Source organism: Ascochyta rabiei, chromosome 1, assembly GCF_004011695.2.
Source record: "Ascochyta rabiei chromosome 1, complete sequence".
Lineage (NCBI taxonomy): Eukaryota > Fungi > Ascomycota > Dothideomycetes > Pleosporales > Didymellaceae > Ascochyta > Ascochyta rabiei.
In genome coordinates this window covers 1,333,976-1,358,089 of record NC_082405.1, presented here as the reverse complement: position 1 = coordinate 1,358,089, position 24,114 = coordinate 1,333,976, and the positions used below count along the sequence as shown (strand labels likewise).

General features: G+C 54.4%; 7 protein-coding genes across 8 annotated transcripts, besides 3 other annotated features; 3 read left to right on the top strand and 4 right to left on the bottom strand.

Annotated features, from left to right (window-relative positions):
• Positions 1–2,210: 2,210 nt before the first annotated feature.
• EKO05_0000411 (P-type Na(+) transporter) lies at positions 2,211–5,550 on the top strand (the record flags this gene model as incomplete). Its single annotated transcript, XM_038936669.1, has 4 exons — positions 2,211–2,459; positions 2,510–2,775; positions 2,825–4,880; positions 4,933–5,550. 4 exons carry the CDS (start codon positions 2,211–2,213, stop codon positions 5,548–5,550), a joined length of 3,189 nt encoding a protein of 1,062 aa, XP_038802954.1.
• A 1,768-nt stretch (positions 5,551–7,318) lies between these two features.
• On the top strand, positions 7,319–7,804 carry EKO05_0000410 (uncharacterized protein; the record flags this gene model as incomplete). The annotated part of the gene is made up of 1 exon (XM_059635432.1): positions 7,319–7,804. One exon carries the CDS (start codon positions 7,319–7,321, stop codon positions 7,802–7,804), a length of 486 nt encoding a protein of 161 aa, XP_059491415.1.
• Positions 7,805–9,057: 1,253 nt separating this feature from the next.
• EKO05_0000409 (uncharacterized protein) lies at positions 9,058–11,557 on the top strand (the record flags this gene model as incomplete). The annotated part of the gene is made up of 3 exons (XM_059635431.1): positions 9,058–9,278; positions 9,382–10,554; positions 10,603–11,557. The coding sequence occupies 3 exons, from the start codon at positions 9,058–9,060 to the stop codon at positions 11,555–11,557; spliced, it is 2,349 nt and encodes a 782-aa protein (XP_059491414.1).
• A 233-nt stretch (positions 11,558–11,790) lies between these two features.
• Positions 11,791–11,822: a tandem repeat.
• A 191-nt stretch (positions 11,823–12,013) lies between these two features.
• On the bottom strand, positions 12,014–12,491 carry EKO05_0000408 (Ubiquitin-like protein 1; the record flags this gene model as incomplete). 2 transcript variants are annotated; one of them, XM_059635430.1, is made up of 4 exons in its annotated part: positions 12,014–12,098; positions 12,153–12,235; positions 12,357–12,411; positions 12,481–12,491. In XM_059635430.1, the coding sequence occupies 4 exons, from the start codon at positions 12,489–12,491 to the stop codon at positions 12,014–12,016; spliced, it is 234 nt and encodes a 77-aa protein (XP_059491413.1). The 2 variants fall into 2 exon arrangements, with proteins under 2 accessions (XP_059491413.1, XP_059491412.1); XM_059635429.1 differs by having other exon boundaries at positions 12,014–12,235.
• Positions 12,492–12,512: 21 nt separating this feature from the next.
• Positions 12,513–12,800, bottom strand: EKO05_0000407 (uncharacterized protein; the record flags this gene model as incomplete). Its single annotated transcript, XM_059635428.1, has 1 exon — positions 12,513–12,800. The coding sequence occupies one exon, from the start codon at positions 12,798–12,800 to the stop codon at positions 12,513–12,515; it is 288 nt and encodes a 95-aa protein (XP_059491411.1).
• A 1,946-nt stretch (positions 12,801–14,746) lies between these two features.
• On the bottom strand, positions 14,747–16,294 carry EKO05_0000406 (uncharacterized protein; the record flags this gene model as incomplete). Its single annotated transcript, XM_038944693.1, has 1 exon — positions 14,747–16,294. One exon carries the CDS (start codon positions 16,292–16,294, stop codon positions 14,747–14,749), a length of 1,548 nt encoding a protein of 515 aa, XP_038802950.1.
• Positions 15,708–15,739: a tandem repeat.
• A 4,046-nt stretch (positions 16,295–20,340) lies between the features above and the next one.
• Positions 20,341–20,380: a tandem repeat.
• Positions 20,381–21,264: 884 nt separating this feature from the next.
• On the bottom strand, positions 21,265–23,747 carry EKO05_0000405 (uncharacterized protein; the record flags this gene model as incomplete). The annotated part of the gene is made up of 3 exons (XM_038936760.1): positions 21,265–21,609; positions 21,665–21,920; positions 21,970–23,747. The coding sequence occupies 3 exons, from the start codon at positions 23,745–23,747 to the stop codon at positions 21,265–21,267; spliced, it is 2,379 nt and encodes a 792-aa protein (XP_038802949.1).
• Between the last annotated feature and the right edge of the window lie 367 nt (positions 23,748–24,114).

Here is a 24,114-nt window from a genome sequence, read left to right as displayed (position 1 = left end):
GATTGTATGCCTTATCAATTGCAATTGTGATCTTGAGACGTGTAGTGTCTGGAGCACGGTGGCCGTTAAAGGTAGGTTTCCCCAATGCTATTACGCGGTTAGCGTGCCTTACATCATCTCCCTCCAAACTCGACCACAAAACTTGTTCGTCCGACAGACCGTGAAAGGTTCTTGACGCTGCGCACTTTCCTAACGCGAAAGACAGATCAATTGCGACGACATGGTAGGAAGATCGGCTGAGCGAGCTTGCTCGCAACACTGCAGCCACGTTGGGCTTCGAAGTTCATGAACACGCTGTTGCCGCGACACCAACTCAGTCATAGACATGTCTGGTACCAGCCCAAGAATATACCCTCGGTGATAACAGTACTAGGATATATCAGAGAATTTGGTTTGTACCACATTGCCAGAATGCGCCATCTTTCACATGTTGCACAGGAAGACGCTGAGATTCAGAACAGAAGGCCGGAGTAGAGACTGACTATACTTCAATTCCAAACAGTCGGCTTTGCGAGGTGCGATCATGTCGAGAAGAAACGTGGTAGCCATAGCATCAAGTGATTGTCCTGCAACGTGCAAACAGGTCGAGTTCTTTCGGGTCGTGAGTTATATGCGTTGCAGAGAAACGCGTCAACATCTCTGCGAGCCTCTCGTGATGCCGAGGCGAAGTACTCTGCAGTGCTCTCCCTTGGAACAAACAAGGTAATAGACAAACTTGCCCTGACTACCCCCAACAAATTAGGAGATTGCGTGCTTGTCGGCTTTTCCAGCAACAGGGTGATCGATCAATCGCATGTCCTAGCTGGAGAGAAATAGCATCATATTGGAATGCATGACCAAGATGTAAGGCCTAAGACGACAACCCTGAGGTATTAGAATATCTGTGCAAGAGAACTGGGATCTCAAGAAGTCAGTCGGACACTTGGGCGGCAATTGCAGACAAGAAGACATCTCTATCAGGCATCGTACAAGGGCCTAGCGAAATTTGGAGCCCCGCAGCAGAGCCTCAATGTTCTCCACAACTGGAGTGGACCGCAGTCAGGCAAACCGGAGTCGAAGGTATCATGCGGCAGACTCCAATGGGTATATCGGAACGGACGAGGCCTAGTGTACCAAGATTTAATCCTGAGGGGCTGGGAGTGCTGTAGCAGGCGCGCCTGCTAAAAACCCTGGTGCCAAACACGCTGAACTGCCATTGGTAGGGTGAGAGAACGTGCTTGCGAGTTGCTGTTTAGTGGACGGAATGCCGGATTTAGAGGAAAGAGGTGTGCTTCTAGCATCCCACCAGAAGATTCTATCTCTTGGAAGTTGCAGACGACGGAGTGGATGTCGGCCCCGAAACTGGCCGGTAACCATATTTGTTGAGCCCAGTGACCTGCTTGGCACAGCTTCTCAAACATTGAGTTCGCAGATGAGCAGACGAGGAGGCTGTCCGCCGAGACATCTCCAGGTCCGTGAAAAACGCCTTGCTAGGTTCGATGACAAGCTTCAACGTTGGGCTGAGTGCGATACGTGCAATTGGGGGGCAGGTGTGGGACGCCGTGTGGGCGCCACGCTGCGAGCCATGGCAGTCCGGACTTGGCCACGAACGCTACCTGCGGCCTCAAAATCCAATTGGCAGGTTGGCTGGTGTAGAGTCTAAGAAGTTGCCGGGAACTAACGTCATTTTCGAATTCTGGGCACGGGCCATGCACGGATACTCGGCATATGATCTGGTGCTTCTTGGAGAAGCCAAGACAACAGAGGAACTAGTGCGTGTTGGCGGGCGTTAGAGCGGAACTCTTGGCCACCCAGACCTCGCCTCCATGGCCAATTCACCGTACAGTGGGAGCCCCGCATACGTCACTTCCCAACATGAGAAGGTCGCAAATGGCCTGAAATCGCCTCATGAACGCGTGTGATGCCTGTAGCCACGGCTCGAGCGTGGGAGCGCGGTTCCATTGGTTCCGCCACGCCCAAGCGCAGCAGTCCGCTGCATGCATCAGACGCTAAACATACTCCAACTGCTACCGACGCGGTGACGTCTTGGGTCAGTTCCCACCCGCCAAGGGCTCGATAACTGGAGGGGCTTGGCTGTCGCCATGGTCCCCATACCATGTCCCGCCTGTGTCTCCAGGCTCGGGGTTTAAAGGGTTTCAGTTCCCCAGATCTAGATTGCTTGTCAACTCCATTCTTCTTCCTAGCATTCGAATGAACTAACATCATTCGCCATGGGAGAGAAGCAACCATCACTCGAAGGCCACAAGTCTGGCCAGTCCAATGAGCCTCTATCTGCGCCCGCTCACGCACTCTCATTCCAACAAGTGATTGAGGAAACAAAATGCAACCCCGACGACGGTCTCACCACATCAGAAGCAAAGTCTCGTCTTGAAAAGTTTGGCAGCAACGATCTTGGTGACGATGGCGGAGTCCAACCAGCAAAGATCCTGCTACGACAGGTCGCCAACTCTATGACCTTGGTAAGTCTCGATGGCTGAACTTGTACATCTCAAACCTAATCATCCTCTAGGTGCTCATTGCAGCTATGGCTGTCAGCTTTGCCATTGAGTCGTGGATTGAAGGCGGTGTCGTAACTGCCATCATTTTACTCAACGTCGTCATTGGTTTCATCCAAGAGTTCAACGCTGAAAAGACTATGGACTCCCTACGATCTCTCAGCTCTCCAACTGCCACCGCTGTCCGAGACGGAAAGACTGTCACGGTCCCTACCATCGAAGTCGTGGTTGGTGACTTGGTTGAACTCAAGACTGGCGACACCATTCCTGCTGACATTCGGTAAGCCTTGATAAGATCCCTGTACAGATTCACATTAACAGTTCTGCAGTATCATCGAAGCCCTCAATTTCGAAACCGATGAGGCACTCCTCACTGGCGAATCGCTCCCAGTGAACAAGGAAGCTGAAGAAATTTTCAGCGAAGATACCGGCCCAGGCGATCGCCTAAATGTCGCGTTCAGCTCTGCCACCGTCACCAAAGGCCGCGCCCGTGGTGTCGTCTTCGCCACTGGAATGTACACTGAGATTGGTTCCATCGCCATGTCTCTTCGCCAGAAGGGCTCTCGCGTGCGTCCAGTCAAGCGCAAGGAAGACGGCAGCCGACCCAAGCCTCACCGATATGCCCAGGCCTGGGGCTTGACTGTCGGTGATGTCGTGGGAGCTTTCCTCGGTGTCAATGTCGGTACTCCTCTCCAGAAGAAGCTTGCACGTCTCGCTATTCTACTCTTCTGCACTGCTGTCGTCTGCGCTATCATCGTCCTCGGTGCCAACTCGTTCTCCAACAATCGTGAGGTCATTATTTACGCTGTAGCGACCGGTCTCTCTATGATCCCCGCCTCGCTTACAGTCGTTTTGACCATCACTATGGCTGCTGGTACGAAGCGTATGGTCCAGCGTCACGTTATTGTCCGCAACCTGAAGTCTCTTGAGGCTTTGGGCGGTGTCACTGACATCTGCTCCGACAAAACCGGTACCCTCACCCAGGGAAAAATGGTCGCAAAGAGGGCTTGGATTCCCGCCAAGGGTACATACTCTGTCGGTGTCACCGACGAGCCACACAATCCTACAGTCGGCTCGTTGAGCTTTACCCCTAAAGAACCCCGCCACATCGATCCTGATCAGGATGAGAAGACACAGCCGTACGAGGAACTAATTGAGAACAACCCACATCTGATCGAATACCTCAAGATTGCTTCTCTCGCCAACTTGGCCAATGTCCATCAGACCGACGGCCAATGGAATGCACGTGGTGACCCGACTGAGATCGCCATTCAGGTATTTGCATCTCGCTTCGACTGGAACCGCCTGCAATTTACTCAGGGTGACTCTCCTAAGTGGAAGCAACTTGCCGAGTTCCCATTCGACTCTGATGTCAAGAAGATGTCCGTCATCTTCGAAGAAGTCTCTAGCTCGAAGAAGATGGTTTTTACCAAGGGAGCCGTCGAGCGTGTCATCTACTCTTGCGATACTGTCTACAACGCTGAGAGCGACGACAGTGTGACTCTGGACGACGACTACCGCGAGGAGATTCTAGCCAACATGGAAGCACTTGCTTCCTACGGTCTCCGTGTTTTGGCACTTGCTAGCAAGGACTACGACGGCCCACTCCCCACCAAGGGCGAAGATCTCGACAGGAAGAATGTTGAGGAGAAGCTCATCTTCCGCGGACTTGTTGGACTCTACGATCCTCCCCGCCCCGAGACCGCTGGATCTGTTCGTCAGTGCCAGAAAGCTGGTATCGAAGTTCACATGCTTACTGGTGACCACCCGGGAACTGCCCGCGCTATCGCTGCTGAAGTTGGAATCTTGCCCTCAAACATGTCCACCCTCGCCAAGGATGTTACTGACGCCATGGTCATGACTGCAACTCAGTTCGACAAGCTGTCTGACGATGAAGTTGACGCTCTTCCGCTGCTCCCTCTTGTTATCGCTCGCTGCGCTCCTAATACCAAGGTCCGCATGATCGACGCTTTGCACCGAAGGAAGGCTTTCGCCGCCATGACTGGCGACGGTGTCAACGACTCTCCCTCTCTCAAGCGCTCTGATGTTGGTATCGGTATGGGTACCGGATCTGATGTTGCCAAGGACGCCTCTGACATTGTTCTGACCGACGACAACTTCGCTTCTATCCTCAACGCTATCGAAGAGGGTCGCCGCATGTTCGACAACATTCAGAAGTTCATCCTGCACTTACTCTCTCAGAACATCGCTCAGGCCTGCGTTCTGCTCATTGGTCTTGCGTTCAAGGATGAGACTGGCCTCTCAGTATTCCCTGTCTCTCCCGTCGAAGTCATGTGGATCATCATGGTCACCTCCTCGCTTCCTGATATGGGTCTTGGCTTCGAGATCGCCGCTCCCGACATCCTAGACCGTCCTCCTCAGAGTGTAAGTTTTGTTCCCACCATAAACGTTGTATCAGTTTGCTAATAAATCCCAGCTCAAACGAGGTGTCTTCACCATTGAAGTCATGATCGACATGTTGTTCTACGGTCTCTGGATTGCTGCCCTCTGTCTCGCCTCCTTCTCCATTGTTATGTTCGGTTTTGGCGATGGCAATCTTGGAACTGGCTGTAACGAAGGTTATAACGACACCTGCGATACCGTCTTCCGCGCACGTGCCACCACATTCGCCTGTCTTACCTGGTTTTCGCTCTTCCTCGCGTGGCAGATGATCGACATGCGCCGTTCGTTCTTCATGATGCAGCCCGGCTCCAACAAGTACTTTACTCAATGGTTCCACGACGTCTGGCGTAACAAGTTCCTGTTCTTTTCCATCATGGGCGGGTTTATCACCATCTTCCCCGTTCTTTACATTCCCGTCATCAACACGGTCGTGTTCAGGCACACTGGAATCAGCTGGGAGTGGGGAGTAGTCTTTATTGCAACCTTCCTCTTTTTCCTTGGTATCGAGGCATGGAAGTTCGCCAAGCGACTTTACTTCAAGAAGAAGGACCCCAACAACGGCAGAAGGGGCTCAATCGATCTTGAAGCCCGAGTCTTTGAGCGATACCTCAGTACCGCTATCAGCACAGACGACGACAATGAGAAGAAATAGCCTGGGAAGATGTAGTCTTCAGCGTGTGTGCATGAGTATGAGCCTGAGCGTATGACTGGATTTTCTTTTTGTTCAACGATCCCAGTTGGGAGCGTGCTTCGTGGATGATCGGTCATCTTGGAGAAACCGCGTTTTCTTTATGCATAGCTTGCGATACCTTTACGCCGGTTACGGCTGCCTCCGTGAGAAGGAGTTGAACGTTTTTCTTATCTGTTAGATATCAAATTACAATAATACCAAGATCATTAATTCGCAGATCTGTTCCATCCATGTCATCTACAAGACCAAGGCCTGATCAACACACTGAGCACGTCTACCAAGTCAGATGTTTCTACTACACGACGAAGCCCTGTATCTCGAAAACCGGTATATAGCTGGGCGCACCCCCCGCACCTGCTTGCAAAAACTGACATCTGCTCCATCAAAGCTTTAGACTGAGTTCAAGTTTGTAACAATGATCTTCTCAGGGTTGGTTGCCTGCGGAAACCCTGCTCTACAAAACCACAGAATCGACACCACCAAATACCTTGGTTATTACTATCACAACACAGCTCACGCAGAATTACCCCGCCAACGAAAATGTTGGAAACGTTATCACTTGCCTTATCATGCGCCCAGACATCCTACAGTCCTTTGCCAAATGCCGAAGGCCACACGAGCATGCATTGACGCTAACCTGATACCCACTTGGTGGCCCCGCTCCTCTCCGCTCCTCTGCCGCCGAGGCTGGGTAGACCAAGCCCGTCAGACCCGAGACTCTCGGCGCCAACGCTCCAATCGTGCGCTAAGTGGCACCGTCGCCCCAACTCTTTGTCGGCGAACGCGTCAGCCGAGACACCTCGGTGCTTTTGGGCGCATCTTTCGAGTCTTAGGTGCAGTCTCGTGCAGCTCTGGTATGTGCTTGGAATGGCGTGATATCGACCAATGTCGGCTTGCATCTGGGTCTCGGCGTGTAAGCGCGTCCGGAGGGGAGTGGTTCCAAAGCCAAGTGTGCTGGCGAGGTGGTGGAAAGCGTGGCTGTTGAGGCTGAGCACTTGGGATCTGATGGAGGGACTTGAGTGCGGGGTGAGGCGTCTTGGATAAGAGGATCCGCTGTTCTCCTCATTGTGGTGTCACACACGGCAGCAGAATCTCCGTTCTCGTCGACTTGAAGAGTCGAGACACATCTTCGACGTGGGGCGAGACTGTCACCGATCCAGATCATTACTTGGGGGATCAACCTCGTTTGGCCATACGCGAACCTGTTGTGCCGAGTTTCCCGGTCACACCTTCGAACATACCACGTCCGGTTTCGTCCCAATCGGAATCGTAGAGGATACAAAAGGAGCAGGGTTGTAAGAGCAAGGATGCCTGCAGTCATCAGAGAAGCAGGTTTGGGAGGGTTTCTGACGCTGGAAGCGCGACGATGGAATCAGCATGATAACAAATCACTTTTATCGCCTACAACGTTGGCCTTCTTAATTCCCGTGCTGATCGTGTTATTTGCCGCGCCATTGTGAGTCGAGGCTGCTTGCTTTCTGAATGCAGTGTGAGACACTAACATTGCACTCAGCCTCTGTGTCTTCTGCATCCGTAGAAGACAAGCAGACCGACCGGTTAGGCGGCATGGCGCAGTCAAGGCTCCAGCCCTACAACGCTCAGAGGCGAGAGAGAGGCTAGAACTGGTGACGGAAGTTTTGACTGTCATTCAAAACGATGAGAAGGCAGCATGCGTGGACAGACTTGAGAAGAAGGCTCACTCGGACAGCCCATCTATCCTTGAGAAAGAATGGTAGGCGCCGCACCTCCAGGTAGTAGATCAAGACTGACCAGGAATAGCGCAATCTGTCTTTCGACACTACACGCACCATCACCACCCGAGCCTGCGAAGGTTAGCAACGGCAACGGATTAGTCGACGAAGCTAAAGTAGAAACCCCAAAATTGGTGGCCGAACGAGAAGAGATTTTGAGATTGAAGGAATGTGGCCATGAGTTCCACGCTGAGTGTCTCGTGTCATGGGTCGTACTTCACAAGAAAAGCTGTCCAATCTGTCGAACCGTATACTACCACGACGAGCCGGAAAAACCGACAGATATCGAGGCACAGACACAAGCAAGCGTCCGTGAACAGCCTGCAACAATCGAGCCAGTTTCTAGCACCCAGCCGCCTGTGTCCAACTGGCATTACTTCTGGACAGGCCGTAATTTAAGTCAACAACACACACAACCTGGTGTACGGTCAAGTTGGCAGCAATTCCGCAGATTTAGATCCTGAATGATATGTAATGGTTATGAGCTTAAGCAACTTCACGTCTGGATACTTGGTTGTTCACGAGGTCAATCCTGGCTTCGAGCCTACTGAAAAACTTAAAGGCTGAGGATCTCATTAAACACATCTGTATGATTGGTTCCTTTTTGAGGCGGAGACAATGTTGAAAGGGCTGGCGAGTCGTTCGTCTAGATCCTCTGGAAGAAGGAATAATCGTTCTTAGGGGACACAATAGCAAACTTGAAGGGCTTGCCGCCCGGAGTCGTGAAGACGGACACCTAGACCGGTGCCCTGTGCGCTATTTGTGAGGAGCAATAGCAAGAACAGGTGGACTAGAAATTGCACGCAAAGTAGGAATCTGTGTCGATACACGACTGGCGTGTGAAAAGTGTGCTCCCATTCATGTGAAGCTAAAGGATTGTTGGGAAGAATTGAGAAGATCCGGCAATCTTGAAGATAGCGACATCGAACACAGAACCCTCGCTACGAATACGATCCATGTTTTGATGCGGTCTTTCGTTTCAAACCAACAGACCTATGGCCTTAGCCTTGTCTTGACTATGATGGATAGCTGTGCTAGAAAGTAATGGAAAGCTCATCATAGTACTACGAAAGTTGACTGGCTCAGGGTAGTGCTATCGTGAAAAGAACAGCATCGCTTTTTACACATCAGCAAGAGGTCCAGTTCAAACTTGGTGGTACAGACTGAACGAAGTTTTGCATATTCCCCTGACACTTTCGAGGTGTTCCTTCCAGTGTCCAGCGAACATTGACACCAAAGCCCACCATCACCAGGATGTCACACCAATACTTACTTTGTAGTTTGCCAGATATGGTCTGTAGGTTACGTCTACTATTACAATATACTCGTACTGCTACACCGGGTGACTGTTACAGCGGCGAGATGATGCTATGCTTGATGTAGGCCTCATGGCATCGCGATGTCGCGTCGATATGGACCGTCAGCGCGAGTGATTAGGTCGAATATGTGTGTCGTCTTGGTACGTTTCAGGCCTTGTTTCCAGACACATCCACCGTTCAATGCTTGACATCATTTCCGACTTAACGACGCAACGTTTGTGGTAGTTGACGCCTTGTGCAAGTGCTAGCTGGTGCTGCGGTTCGTGAGCAGAAGAAACCACGCTTATCCGGGGACCAACGCAAAGCAACGTCCGTGCACCGCGCGACTTCTCCGGCTTTCCCCAGATGATTCTGCGCGTCCACCTTAAACCTCGCTTGCGGATCGATCATCTCCTGCAATGGATGTAATAAGCCCGCTACAAGTACCCTCTGATGCTGGGGTCAGCCCCTCATCGTGGGTGACTGCCAACCGCAACAATGATCTCGTGGAAAGCGCGACGACCTCGGCAACGACGCCCTCAAATGCTGGGTCGAATGACCCGCGATCACCGCCGGCCAAGCGCCGTAGAGAAGAAAGAGAAAGGACCAGGGTTAGCAGAGCGTGTGATAGATGTAAGAAGTGAGTTGGACAGTTGGACAGGATTCGCACATCTGATCCCACCTTACTCCAGTAGCAAACTTGACGCCCGTGATGTACACCAGATTGCTGACACACGAGTCAGAAAGAAGACGCGGTGCACGGGTCGATGTCCATGTACCCTCTGTCTACGCGCTGGTCTATCTTGTGAATACACCGCACAGTACACTCGCGGAAGACTGCCATCAGTCATGGTTGACGAGGCTGCTATGACGGCAGCTTCCAAAGCAGGCAACACGATGCTAAACACCGTGCCCGTTGAGGATAATCCACTCCGCGATTTACCTTCCTTTCAGTATGCAGGGAATGGCCTCAGCACGCCCTCGGCGCATGATCGCCCAATTCTGGAGAGAGTGAACCGAGTGAATGGCAACCATGAGGACTCCAACCGTGACCCTCCATCGAGGACTTCTCCAGAGCCAGCACAGGCGCAAACAGACTCGCAAGGACACTATGTTGGCTCTTCGTCTGGCGTATCGTTTCTGATCCGCATACAGAAACGACTGCACCAGAACACGCCCACACCCCAGGACTCGTCCATATTTGCGTGGGGGGATTCGCCGTTGCCGGAATTCGACCCCACCTTCTTCGTGCTGCCTCCCAAACCCGATGCACAGCGGCTGGTGGAGAGGTACTTTGATTACGCAGCCCCAACACACCGCTTTATACATCGACCTACTATCGAGAGGTGGGTTCATGAGTTTTACGAGACGCGGGGTGACATGCACGCAAAGGAAGACGCAGCCGCGAAGACAGCCTTGCTGCTCATAGTGTTTGCTCAAGCGCAAGCATACATGCCACCTGGTAGCACGACACGGGAGAACAGTGCACGCTACTTCTTCGCGGCCGAGCATCAACTCTCCAAAGAGCGAGGTGCTGTCCGTCTGGCAAGTGTCCAAGCACGACTTTTGCAATGCTTTTACCTACTCACACAATCACGCATCAACCACTGTTGGTCTCTTTTCGGGACAACTGCGCATCTGGCGCTTGCCATCGGACTGAACCGCGGGAGAAGATATGATCCCTCGGGTACTGTTGATTACGTGGAGCTAGAAAGCCGGAGACGAACGTTCTGGGTTGCGTACTCGCTGGACAAGTATCTTTCAGCGGCTCTAGGACGACCACGAACGTACAAGGACGAAGACATCGACCAGGAGCTACCCACTGTCGTCAACGACTCGGATCTGCACCCGCAATACATATCGCCATCCACCTCAAAGTCGCCATCGCACATGATGGCACCTGTAGAGCACATCAAGTTTGTCCTGTCGCCCGCTCATACGATGGCATGCTAATCAATCAACAGACTTACACGTATAGTCTCTCTCGTTCTGAGGGACCTCTATCCCATCCGGCCCCCTTCTCTCGCTCTCCGAATCGAACTGTCCGCGAAGTACACAAAAGAGCTCGACATCTGGCGGGCCGCGCTGGGCCCTTTCCTCGACGCCGCCGGCATCGAATCATCATTGTTAATCCCAATTTACCAACGCCAACGCGGGGTGTTGAACCTTGCCTACTACCACGCCATGCTGCTGATCCACCGACCGTTCCTGTTGTCCAACTTTGCGAACTTGACGGGGATAAGGAGCCATCCGAGTTATCAGGCGCCGGCGGATACGAGTGCGAATATAGCATCGTGCCTGGATGCGGCGATGAACATTGTGCGGGTTGTGGATGATGTCTTCACAAGCTCGAACCTGTTCCGGGCGTTCTGGTTCACGCAGTACTACGCCTTCTGCGCCGTGGTCGTGCTGTACATATACCGAATCCGGCAACACCTTCTGACCCCAGGGCAATGCGAGGAGTACTTTGACGCGGGGCAAAAGTGTCAGAGACAGTTGGAGAGCATCAGCGAGACTGACTGTTTGGCGCGGCGTTACTGTGTGGTGCTCGAGGAGCTCAGGTTGGAAGCGATGAGGCAAACCAATCATCAGAATCGTTCTGGCGGGATCCCGAGGACGGCGCCGCTACCTGTGCCTGGCACTGCGGTTACGCAGCAGGACCAGGCCAGCTCGACAGTGCTACCACTCCCGGAGACGAGGCCGCAGAATGGCGCGAGTCCGGACTTGACTGCATCGTTCTACAACAATGTGCCGCAGACGCCGGACAGTACCGTTTTCAACTCGAGCTACCTGCCGTCGAACAGTGTCATGGCAGATTTGACAAGCTGGGGCCAATTCGACAGTCTAGTTACCGCAGGGATAGGCATTTTCGACGGCGGGTTTCAAGATGACAATTTTGGGCTCGGGTTCAATCTGTAAGATGCGTTGGAGTAGGGTATGTTACCAGCGCCAAGAGCTGCCGGGCCTCCGCCTTGGATTGCTCTGCGTCGTGAGGGTTTGTGCTAGATGCATGATCAGTGTGCAGCTGGCGGTCATGGCATGTTGGATCAGACATGAGACCCATGATTCACGAATACACTTGCATCTTGCCAATCACATTCCGTTCACTAGTGTTCGTAGACTCTGTGATGCTGCGCACTGTCGTAACCGCTGTCTCCATCTCCGTCTCCGTCTCCGTCTCCGTATTCGTGGTCGAGCTGCAGGTCGCTGTAGAAGTGCCTCGAACTGCCCAACCAGCCCACCTGATTTACTTCATCTAGCCGACTCGAGTGGCGGTCCGAATATAGGTGGGTCGTCGAAACGTTGGACACGCAAGCAGCTCAAGACACATCAGCACCGGGTCATCCAACGATGGGTACGAGGACGAGAGGGGATTCAGCAGCCGCCACGAAGGGCAAGGACCAAGTGAAGCGTTGCGCCGCCCTCAAGCTGGTAGTCTGCCGCGGTCTTGTCGTCGGCCCTGATGGACGTGTCAGCCTCCCTGCTCCTCTGTGCGCACTGTGTGTAGATGTACATCTGCTTGCCACCGTAGATCAAACGCTGCTGTGCCGGCGGGATACCTTCCTTCTCCTCAACACGCTCCTTTATCCTTGAAACCTGCTTCCCGTCAGCAAGCGTGGCTTTTCCTGAGCGGTTCTGGGTTCGTGTGTTCGCGAGCGGTGGGGTGCGCAGTGCGTGTGACATGGTCGGTGACGCGAGGCGGTGGAAGGCGGCGTACCTTGTACTCAGGTTCGATGTCGAGCTCGATCTCCTTGCCGGTAAGAGTTCGTACTCTGCGCCAGTGTCAGCGTCCGTCGCGGGCATAGGGAAGCTGTGATGGGCTGTCTGGGGGAAGCGGCTACTTGATCTGCATACTGGCTGCTGTCCGTCTGTCTCAGGGTATCGTGTGTGGCGTGAAGCGGAGGGGGAAGCTGCAGTGGGGCAACGATCTCTCTCCCAAAGTAGAGCTGCGGTCGAGGGGCTCAGCTCGTGCGGACGGATTTGACTTTGTGGGTGAGAGAAGTTCGGTCAGGCAGGGACGATGGTGTTTGCCATCCATGCGGCGTCTGACAGCTCGCACTTGCCGATCGGCCTGCGGGGCAACCGCCAGCCACATTTGCCCCGCCTCGTGGCGCAGGCTCACGAAGCGGCGATGCCTCTGTGGATGTGGACGCCTGCACATCGCAGTGAGAGAGGGAGGCAGGCTGGCTTTGTCCTCGTCACACGCTCGAGTCTCGGCTGGGATTCTCGGCTGCCGAGTGACTCGATGTAGATTGCTTCTTCCCGCTGCACTGTCCTTGCACTACCACCTCAACCGCAACTCGGTCTGCTGGGTCCGTCTCACATCATACACACATCACACCACAGCCTCACTCGCACGAGAACCCTTCTTGCGGCACGTTGAAAAGTATCACTTGTCCCACCGCGCTGCACGAAGTGCCACACCCAATGCCAACCCAATCACTTCCTGGTGCAGGGGCCGCTACGCGCCAGAACCCAAGATGCCGGGACCAACACTGGAAACGCGCGTAGCACGACGTCCAAGGGTTGGATGTACCTATCGAACCCGCAAAGGCGAAGAATTGTGTTTGTGTGTGCACAAGGCAAGACAGGATGCGCTGGCAAGTCGGTGGGTAGGCCGCTTCAACAAGCGATACCCTACCAAGCCAACCGCTATCTGCTTGCTCTGTGTATTGATATCTGAATTTGGTCCGAAAGCCGTGATATACACAAGTAGCGGGGCCACGGCGGCCCCCCACTGCAAGCCTGACTCCATGCGTCGGTCCCGTCAACCAGGTGACCGCGCGCCTAACCCAAAAGCCATCCCTAGCTATGTACAGAACAGCGTGTGGAAGAAAATAGGAAGATCAAAAGGACACGCGCGAATCAGTGTAGCCCATCTTTCAAGAACGAGACCAATCAAGTAGGGGAACCAGGGTATACGGTGAACATTTTGCAGCCAACAGAGGAACCCGTGAGGAAGACGAAACGAAGAAAAGCCGGCGTCATGAATGGAAGCACCGCCAATGAAGAGTGATGTGAAAGCGCCGACGACCTGCACTCCAGCCTTGATGCAGTAACAAATGTACAGTAGTGCTGGTATGCCAGATACCATGCCAGCCGAGACGCCTGACCGTCGGAGACCGTCCGGTGCCATGAGGGAGCTATGAATATGAACACTAAACGCGGCGCGTAAGCACGATCCGAGATAGGAATGACAACATGCCGAAGCGCAACCGAAAGTCTAATGCCATCATGGAAGGGACGAAATGCCAGATTGGGTACGAGAACAGGTACCGCGGGAACAGCCAGATGGTCTGGTAACCGCCTGCATGGTGACATGACCATTCCAGCCCGAGGCGGCGGGGACAGCACCGTAGGCAGAAGGGCCGAATGGTATGCAGAAACCAGGATATGACCACACGACCAAGTGAAGATTGAGAGTGACATGCAACTGCATGCTAACCAACATCGTCTTTGCTACAAGCAGCGCGTTCCTGAGATCCGTTGCAAAGAACGAGTTGCGTACCCGCTGACGTACGCTTTCTTGGTGCATGCAATGACAGAGCCAGCCGGACTGAGGTGGGGACGCGAAGGGCGCCAGATCCATGCATGCCAACCACTCTGCCATCTGCGGACACGCCTCGTCAAAATCATACGATGTCGCAGTAGAGCAGTGCCGAAGAATAGACGCAGATTGGGAGGGTAACAACGCCCGAGAGATGCGGCCATCAGATCGGAACCCCTGCTAGAAGCGGGTAGGGCCCGCGGATGAGGGCGGGAAGGCGATTAGACCGATAAGCCGTGTGCTCGATTCCCCCCGTTGGCAGGGGTGCGCAGTTCTGTAAACGACATTGCGCTGTAATCTCAAGAGATGAGAGGTGATTCCTTGCTCGGGTGCGAGCCGTGCGCTCGAGTTCAAGATGAGGGGACTGTAGCTGTTTGTGGAGCTCATTTCGCTTGACATGCTTGCAAGTTCGAGACTGCAAACAGGAGAGGGAACGTGGCGTCTCTCCTTCCAGATGACGTGCGAGAATTGCCGTTCCTACCGCAACTCGTGTGCTCCTGATTCACTCCTTGCTCGAGAAAGCGGGTTTGCAAGTACGAGGCTGGGACCTAATCTTTGGCCTAATGATCGGCTTCCCGTTTGGGGGATGTGTCATGTCCACGACTCCATTGCTGATGCGACCCGAATTTGGGGGTTTCAGGCTGGCCTAATCCGGCACGTGGTCCTGGCGATTGCTGGACGTAGCCTCGTGATTCACTGCGCTGTGGTGGAGTGCCATAGGGCGCATCCGGATTGTGCGGTTGCCTTCCTTCTGATGCTCTTGGAGCATCTCGCATGTCACTTTGCCGTGTCTCATGCGCCAACCCGGACACCGTACTACGACGACTCATAGAAGCCTCTGCACCTCGTGTAGATGCATCGGAACGGGCTCGTGCGTGTCCTCGTCGTCCGGGCGTTGACGTCGATGACGTCGATACATGCGAGAAGGATGGCGATGTATAGGATTGGGGTGCCGATGTAGGGGGCGGTGGCGCTGCGTGAGGGCCTTGGGCCTTCCGCTTTTTGTTTGGGGAGCTGATGTACTCACGGTCAGACGCATGAGACGTCGCACGTTGACGAGATTGGTATGAGGTAGAGGGCGAAGATTTGCATTTACCTGAGGGCGTCGCCGGCGGATGTCCGCTTGAGCTCTTTTCTTGTTGCGATGCTGGAGGCACCCAGTGATGGAAGTAGATCGACGGCGACGATTGTTCTTGTCCGCCCTGGTTTTGCAAATGCTGCACGCTAGATTGTGCTGATGGTGGCTGCTGAATGTGCATCTCGTTTGTGGTAAGCTTCGGCAGCTGCGACTGGTGAAGAGGACGAGAACCGGACGTAGGAGGGCCGGCCTGGCCGGGAGCTGGTGCTGTCCTTTCGCCAGCATACGCTGCTGAAGTATGCTGTGACTGTGTTGGGAGAGGCTGACCTGGCAGCACTGCGGTTGGTGGAAGGATCGTTTGTGACACGGGAGGTTGTCCAGCATACACTGTCTGCGCTTGTTGACCCAGTAACCTTGTGTCTCGTCGAAGTTCGGGAGAGAGCTGTGCTTGTGATTGGGCTTGAGCCTGAGCCTGCTGGTGCGCAACTTGCACTTGCGCAGTATATTGCTGGATCCATTCGGCGCTGATGTTGGCAAGGTTTCCGCCTCCAATGCCAGCGAAAATGATAGGGACAAGGTGCGGCGGGATACCGCCCTGCATAGACTCCCGAAGCATTGAGTGTTCGATCTTTCGCTGCTCCAACTTTAAATTCTCCTGACGGGTCTTTTCCTCCTCTTGCCTCCTCTTCTCCTCTTCAGCCTTTGCCGCCAGCCAGTTCTTCATGCCATCTTCAGAACCCTGCCATTGAGTTGGTGCCGAAGGCAATGCCCCTAGAGAAGAAGATCCCATAGAAGACTGTATTGGAGGAGGGCCACGTCCAGGATCTGGCAAGGTCATTGCCGATGGCGGAGGCAATCCGCGATGAGATGTGCTCATGGCGTAATTGGGTCCAGCCAGGTGGGAAGGTGATGGCCCGCCGTTGAGCTTTGGTGAATGTCGAATGGTGGTGGAGGAGGCTGAGAATGGTGGGGGATAGTCATGGGTTTTGACGTCGAAATCCCACTTTGGTGGCTTAGAGAGTGTGAGCATGATGAAGAGTGGAGCCTGGACGGAAAAGGCTTTGAGAACCGCTCGACATCGAAATGAGCGGTTGGGAGGCGTCAAATTTCGAAGTTCCCGAAAGAGATGGCACAACGTACATACTTATTCAAGAAGCGTGTTCACGGGAGCAACGTCCCCTGATGGCCCACAGCTCAGCGACCGTTGCCCTAAGGTCTAGGCTTAACGCGTACAGGCAGAAAACTCGATTGTGATTCGTGCCCAAGTAGGGCGACGAAGAGCAGTGGAAGGGTGACAGGGAGGGCTACTGCAACGACGATCGCGGCCTAGTAGAGCTCGCGTGGACTGGCGTGGCGATCAGGTCCAGGTCGGTAAGGTTGATCAAGAAGGCAAAATCGAATGCGCAGCGGTGGGGAAGCGTAGGAACGAATGTACGAGAAAGGAACAAGGCCGGCTAGAGTTGGGCCAACCAGCGAGGATAGTGATCACAGTGCTTGACAGCAGCAAGACGAAACGGCACGCCGCAGGTCAAAGACAGCCGACGTGTGGCGTTAAGCGGGCGGTAGTGGAAGAATGGTTGCAAGGATATGCATGAGCAGCTAAGCTGCTGACAGCAAGTCAGAGATGAGCAACGTCCACGGTCTTGTGTACTTGTGTTCCCGCCATCTGACGTGCCTGGAGATAGCTTCCGGCTCCTGCAAACTCTGGTTTTGGTTCGTACTATATGGCGCTAAGATTCGCCGCAGGCTGCTCAACCGCCATGTGAGCCAAGCGAAGACAGCTTGCAGCTACGGGCGTAGTTTGATGATGCCCAGGGCCTGAGCCCGGGTGGATGCGTCGTAACGGTCCGTACTCTGTCACATCACTCAAATCGTGCACTTGATGTAGATAGATAGAGAGCGGGCATCGAGAGTCTCAGGACGCAGACATGTGGAGGCTGGCCAAGCTTCTCAGGTATTTGCAAATCGATACAAGTACGAGCGCTACCCAGACACCAGGTATGGCGTCTGGCGCACAGGTCCAAACTCACGCAACAAGATGTGCTTCGATCCGTCGTAGTCGGTCAAAATGCGTCAGATGCTACGCACGACTCACGAGCAGGCTTCCTGTGGTTAGGCTTACCTGTTTGGTCCGTGTTACGATCCGGAATGCAGGTGCCGGGGAGTCGAGTCGGATATCGTGGCTGGAGACAAGGCTCATCAGAGATTGAGGAGCGGGACTGATCGGCTGTGGTCTGGAATTCTCAACCGTGCGCACGCGCCTAGCAGGGCCAAACGTCCGGGAGGAAGCGAGCGTGACTTTTTGGGGAGATTGTCGCTCGGTGGCACGGGCGCTGTTGAATGTTGACATGGCATGAGGCTGCCTAAAGGGAAATGAAGGGGCGTGGCCAGCCGTGTGAGGGCCGAATGCGGTCGGACGGGAATGAAATCTGCGCGTTGTGTGTATCAACACGAAACTATGGAATTGGTGGAAAATGCACCATAGCGCTGTGGCTCGCGCATTTGCGGGGCCTGTTCTGCGTTCTAGTGTAATGCCCGATCAGGCAGTCCCCATGCCATCGCAGGCCAACGGCTGGACGTGACTTTGTAAGAAGCACGGAGAACGAAGCAAGAAATGGCGCCGAAAGCCCGTCATCGACCACTTGGGAAGAAGTCTCTCCGGAACGACGTAGCGTGGCAGGACAGGTAGCAAGTGGCATGTCGAATCGATAAGAGCACCACCGCCGATCATCGAACCGAATCCATGGCCAGCGAAGTGTTACATCGGCCCAGCTATCTCGCGGAAGACGAACAACAGCAGCTGACCATCTTCGCTTTGCGCGCTCTCCCTCGTGGTGGTCGTTGCGCAGAAGGCGTACGCCAAGGCCGATGGTTTGTGGTATCCGCTGCAAGCATGCTGGGTAGGTACCTACACTGGCTTGCAGACTGTTCAGCGAGACGCGATGCGCAATCACCGAGCGCCTGGCACCTGAGATTGACTAAGCGGTAAATTTCCGTCTGCGCTTGAGCCTTGCCCAATCTGACATTGCGGCGGACCGACCTGAAACCCTCAGGCGCCTGGACGAAGACGAAGGATCTTGCAAAGAGATTTCGGCCACCGTACTCCAAACCAGCAACCAATCAGCGAAAACGGGCAATAACAACGACCATGCTTGGTCTCGACAGACTTCTGATCCGGTGAGCGCATAAAAGTGGTGGTTCCTCAAGAGGACGTCGATGTCCCACATCTGCAATGAGCTCCGACGAGCATTCATGATTGGAGGGAAATGCGCCCAGGGCGTCCAGAGCGCCCTGTCTTGTATCTGATCTGCGGCTGAATGTATGTGGTTACTGCAACCGCAACACAGCTCGACCTCAAGCGAGCACAGGCGAGACTTATGAGAGCGCTGTGGCTGAGAGGCGTCCCGCTTTGAAAGAACAACAGTGAGGCCCTCAGGCAGCCAGCCGAGTTGGCCGCCTGAGTGCCTCACTGCCGCTTGATTAGCAGGAAAGCTGTAGGATAGATTCGACGCGGCTTGCAGTAGCCATGTACGAAGCGGATACAGCCATGCATGTCGGATCGGCTGTGCTTCAGTCAGTGTCATGGAGGACGTTGCAAGATTGGGGAGTCGGAGTGAAACAGTCCGTCAAGTCGAGCATGGTCTGCTTTTGCTGACAACGCCAATGGAAAAGAGGAGCCGGTGCCCATGTACGCCTACAACGGTAATGCTGCCGCCCGCAAATGTAAGGTATACTCGCACAGAGTACGCAAGCTCGACTACCGTTGACGATCTGGCGTCTTCGTATCGTGAAGTTCTCCCAGCAGCGGTTAGCGCACCGATGCAGGGCAAACGAAGCATATGCCGGACTAGGTAGTCCCACACAGCGAATGTGCCTGCGGCTCCGCCTTCATCTTGCAACACGTCTCATCTTTCCACTCCACACTGTTGCGTAGCACTTGGCAGATTCTTTGCAGAAGTACTCCCTCCCATTTCTTCATCGAGGCATCGCGTTGTTGATCATTCGCTTCACCCTGAAAAGTCAGACCACAGATCAGCGTCCACCTGCTCTGGTCGGTTGTTCGACCCACGTCGACACACCACCTTCGCTCATGTTGCTGTCGGAGTAGCCGAGCGTTACTTCATTCACCGCAAAGGCGTCTGCATTTGGACCCGCAGCGAGTGATGCTGACGAGGCGCGCTGTGCTGGGAGAGGCAAATGGTGGTGAGGCAGGAAGACGCGAGTTTGCCACCTGCAGCGTCATCCAAATCTACGATTACCCGTTTCGGCACCAATGCTCTTTTAGGAAAGCAGCCGGCTGCAGTCCATCAAAAATGCTCGCGTTGCACAGCAAGTCGAAGGCGTCGAGTGACATACCTCATCGCCTTAGATACCTTCCGTCACTACTGCATGGCGGATTGGCCGCACGCGAAAACTTGGTTCCCGCTAGCATTTTCGTAACTTTTGCCTAACCAAGCCAAAGCAGTCAAATCCAGATCATGACCCAGACTGACGTCTACTCTCCGCGACAGCAGCCAGGATGTCCAGACACCTGACCATCCTGTGCACGTGCTAACTACATTCACCGACAGTCCTCTGCTACGACGGGAGCTTCTACGCGCCGCGAAACCTTCTCATGGACTTGACACACAGCATCAAGTTAGCACACACACTTGACTCCAGGGCTACTCTCAGCTTGCCGGTCCTCCAATCTGCATCGTCGAACCACCACCAGTTCCAAGTGCCCACTCGAGGTATTGCGATCTACCACTTGAATGCATCCAAACCAAGCCAGACCAACTTGTCACGCACGACTTGGACTGTGATACTCGAGTCCAGATTGCATTCTGAAGACTCCTCGCCCTGCATTCCCGAAGCCACATGGCCACCAAACAGACTTTCAGCCATCATCTCATGTAGCCAAGCCACGTAAAAAAAAAGCCATGGACAACCACTACCCTCCCAAGCCCATTTCCATCCCTACACACCACGCACCCAGGGAGTAAAAAGGCTTTTCATCCTTACGGCTTCTACGCGACTGCAACATGGTCATCGCACGTGGCGTCCGCCTTGCGTCTTTTCTTCTTTTCTTTCTTTCTTCCTTCCTTTCTTCCTTCCTTCCTTCCTTCCTTCCTTCTTCTGCTGCTTGCTGATGCCGATCCAGTTACCGATCTACTCGTGCTTTCGGCCACCGGTTCACCAAAAACGTCCACCGACGGACCAAGAGCCCAAATCGCTGGGGCACCCGCCGCCTCCGTCCGGCGGGCGTCTAACCGCAAGTGCGTCAGGCTTGTCGATCACAGCGACGCCAAAAGCGCCGCCATTACCTTCGTTGCAAGTCCGACCATTTCCACGAACTAGATGCCTCACGTGCCCTTCCGTGCGGCATCACGCCTAGATGGCAAGCGCTTTGCACTTCGCAATTTGTGCTACACCGAGCTAGGTTGCCTACCTCATGCCTGCAATGCGCCTCCAGGTACATCTAGATTTCATAGTTTCATTGCGATTATCGATTATGACTACAGTTGGCACTCTATATGCCGTGTTCATCCACCATGACTGTGCTGTAAGTGTATAGAATGCGTCGGAAAAGCAAAGGTATCTTGTGAAGCTGCCGTGAGACCTGATCCACCCAGTGTGCGCCTGAAAATAGGAGATGCCGTGCACAAGCAGCCGGAAGACTGCAACCCGGGATGCACGCCTGTGCAAGTGTAAGAAAAGTTTGACAGCCGCAGGGATCATGTTGCGCTGCTAACGCAGAATAAGAGATGGAGGTGTCGTGAGGTGTTGGACAATGGCCCGAAAAGTAACGTTGTGCGGATCCAAGCATGAAAACGTGACGGCCACGTTGGTCGCACGCGACGCTGTCAAGCCACTGATCTCACAAGATCGACGTTCGCCCGTTACCTGTGGCTCGAACAAGTAAGGATGTGCGGGGGCGGTGGGCTGAGACCCCACTGAATTACCGATCCCGCTTCCATCGATTCGGTCGAGTCCAAAGCATCGGAGCGCCATCCTTCTTCAAGCACTCGCTCGTTTCTTTCGCAGTTTGTACTCAGTCCTTGCCACGCGCATGAGAAGATCCTCGTCTTTGATTGGTATCCAGGAAGTCAACACCTTCATGGCATTCTCAAAGTCTGAATCCAGCAGGATCTCCCTCGTTGCATTGATCAGCGCTGCAGAAGTCGCATGCAACACATCCAAGTCACCGCTGAACTTCGATGTCGACGAGTTGGAGTAGGAAGCGTCGCCTAAGAGCATGAAGACGTCCCAGACACGCAGCTGGGCCTGGAACGGCAGAGAATAGTTGAACAAGGTTAGGTACCATCGAGTACCCCAGGCGGTCGAGGTGATGCCCATTTCATCCTGTGTAGACTAATCAGCTAGCGTTCGACAAGAGCACGGGCGAAACTTTGCTCACCAGCTTTTTGGCGACATCTCCGCCACGTAGCCAGTTCTTTTCGAAGTCGTCCAAGGCATCCATCAAGCCGGAGAAACCAGACTCGTAGAGTCTCTCGAGGCCTCGAAGCATCCACAAACGAACCAGCATCACGAACGCCCTGTCTTCTTCATAGTAACAGAGTAATGTCGCGGCAAGAGGCGCCATGCCCTGCACGTAGCCTGTTTCCGGCAAATATAGAGACATGGCGTGCAGCACGCGGAAGAGCAACCGTTGACTGCTGCATGTTAGCTTCACTCGTACTCGCTTCACGAGCCGTCACTCACCCTCCGCGGTACCGCCTTCGAAACATAATGTGTCTGTTGATGGTTCGAGGCACATCCACATCAATCTGCACGTCCTCTGCTGAGCTCTCTGTCTGGAGCTCATAGAACGACCCGATCAAGTCCTCCTCTGACGGACTGTCTGGCTTCTTCTTGGCGCTTTCTGCGAGAAAAGAATACCAAGCCGTTGCTCTCCAACGGTCTGGGATACCTTTCCATGTGCGAGTGACAAGCTTTGGGTCTTTCGTATCAAACTCAAAGAGCATGCCGCCGCCTTGTGTTGCACCACCGGTCTTGACTACCTTGGCCATTCTCCGCCATTTCTCATCTCTCTGTATCTCCTTCGCCTTCATCGATCGGGCCATTCTACCGCCTTCTCGCTGCTCGGCGACCTGTGCAAGCCCTGGCGGCAATTTGAGCATGTCACTGGCCTCTTCCAAAATTCGGCGTTCTCTGTTATGAGGTAATCTGTTCGTTGCGTGGCGCAGTGGGTGATGTGACGTTTGTGTGCCTGAGGTCTGGTTGGAAAAGATGGATCTGGTTGGCTTCGTCGACTTCTGCGAGACACGCCGCTTGGGTGGGGAACCTCGGGGATTGGCCGACCTCGAAGATGGAGCTCGAGAGATGCTGCGTCCGATGCCCCTTCGCCGTGGCTCCTCTGACACGAGTTGTAGAGCCGTCGAGACTCGTTGGATTCTTGGCTCGTCAGGTCCATCCACCCCCTCTCCGTTAGCGCCTTCACGAGAGCCGGGCTTCTTTGCAACGATGAAACCATATCTGTCAACTTCAGCGCCCTCCAGATCAGCCCAGTCCTCAAGTCCGCCAGCTCTCTCGGTCGGTTCTTTGGGGATGTTGTCGTCTCTGGCCGCACTCATTAAAGAACTAGAGTCGTCTCGTTTGCGATTTACGGTCAAGGTGGATGCATTCGCAGGGGTCTCGGCAGCGATGCTGTTGTCGACTGAAGTGTCTGGTAAGCTGCTTGTGTCGGTCTCCCAGTTGACGTCGCTCTCATTCCCGTGTTTGTACATGGAGCGCACTTTCCGCGACAGCATCATCTCGTCTGTGGACAGCACCCGGTGGCCAGCTCGCCCACGCGCGGAAAAACGTGAGGGTGAGCGCGGCGTTGGCGACAAGTGGGTCGCATTCGGTATCGCAGCAGGTGGTGATAGTGCGTGTTGTTGTTCGTTTGACGGCTCTTGCCTTTCTGTTCGAGGCGGCGTGCTGGGTGTGGGCGTAGGCACAGATGCACCTTCCAGGAGCAGATTGGTTTGCTGGCTCCGCCTGTTCGCCTTCCTGCCGCCCAACATCATGCTGCCCCGCTTCGAGAAGGACACTTGAGCCGGTGATGTGAAGTCGTCGAAGTTGCCGGTTGGTATCACCAGATCGATGCCGTGGAAGGGCGATTCACCTGCACTGGTAGAATGGCGCGGCGATTGGCTGCGCGACCCCACTACATGCTCGTCCTGGACGACAATCGCAGGTAAGCTGGGGGTCCTGCGCAGGCTGGCGGGCGAGGAGAGTTCGTTGCTTGTCGCTGTACAATTGGACGACGCCAAGGCCGAGTCTCTGCGGTCATCGTCTTCGGCGAGCAGCGTCCTCTTCAGGGCTGATGCTCCAGGCCCGGGGGAAGTCCGCGGGCGGCGCACGCTGCTGAGCCATGCACGCGTTGTGGGGCTCTTCAACGCGGGTACTGTTGCAGACGAGGGCGTGTGAGGCGCGCTGGGGGCCGATGTCGTCGTAAGCAAAGCGCTGCCAGAGAGCTCTGCAGCATCATCCCTCATAACGACAAGAGGCGCAGCTAGCTCTCATCAGGTGATCAGGTAGTTCCCGGAGATGATGGCGGCCCTGGCGAAATGAAGGGGCGCAACAACGCGGCTATCTGAGACCGCGGCGCGCTTTCAACGGGCGAGTAAGCAAATGTCGTGCGTGTGGGCAGTGCGGCAAGTCCAGTTGCTGGCAGCAGAGCGACTGGAGAAAGAAAGAGCATTGAGGCCACAATAGAGGTCTGATTAGGTTCGCTGGGGATAAAGGGGGCGCGCTGCGGCTTCCCCAGCGCGACTGCGGTTAATCTCCGCATGCAGTAGTGCAGCACCTGCAACGCGTGCTCACTTGGCCCAACTGCGACTGCAGTCTCACTTCTTCACATCA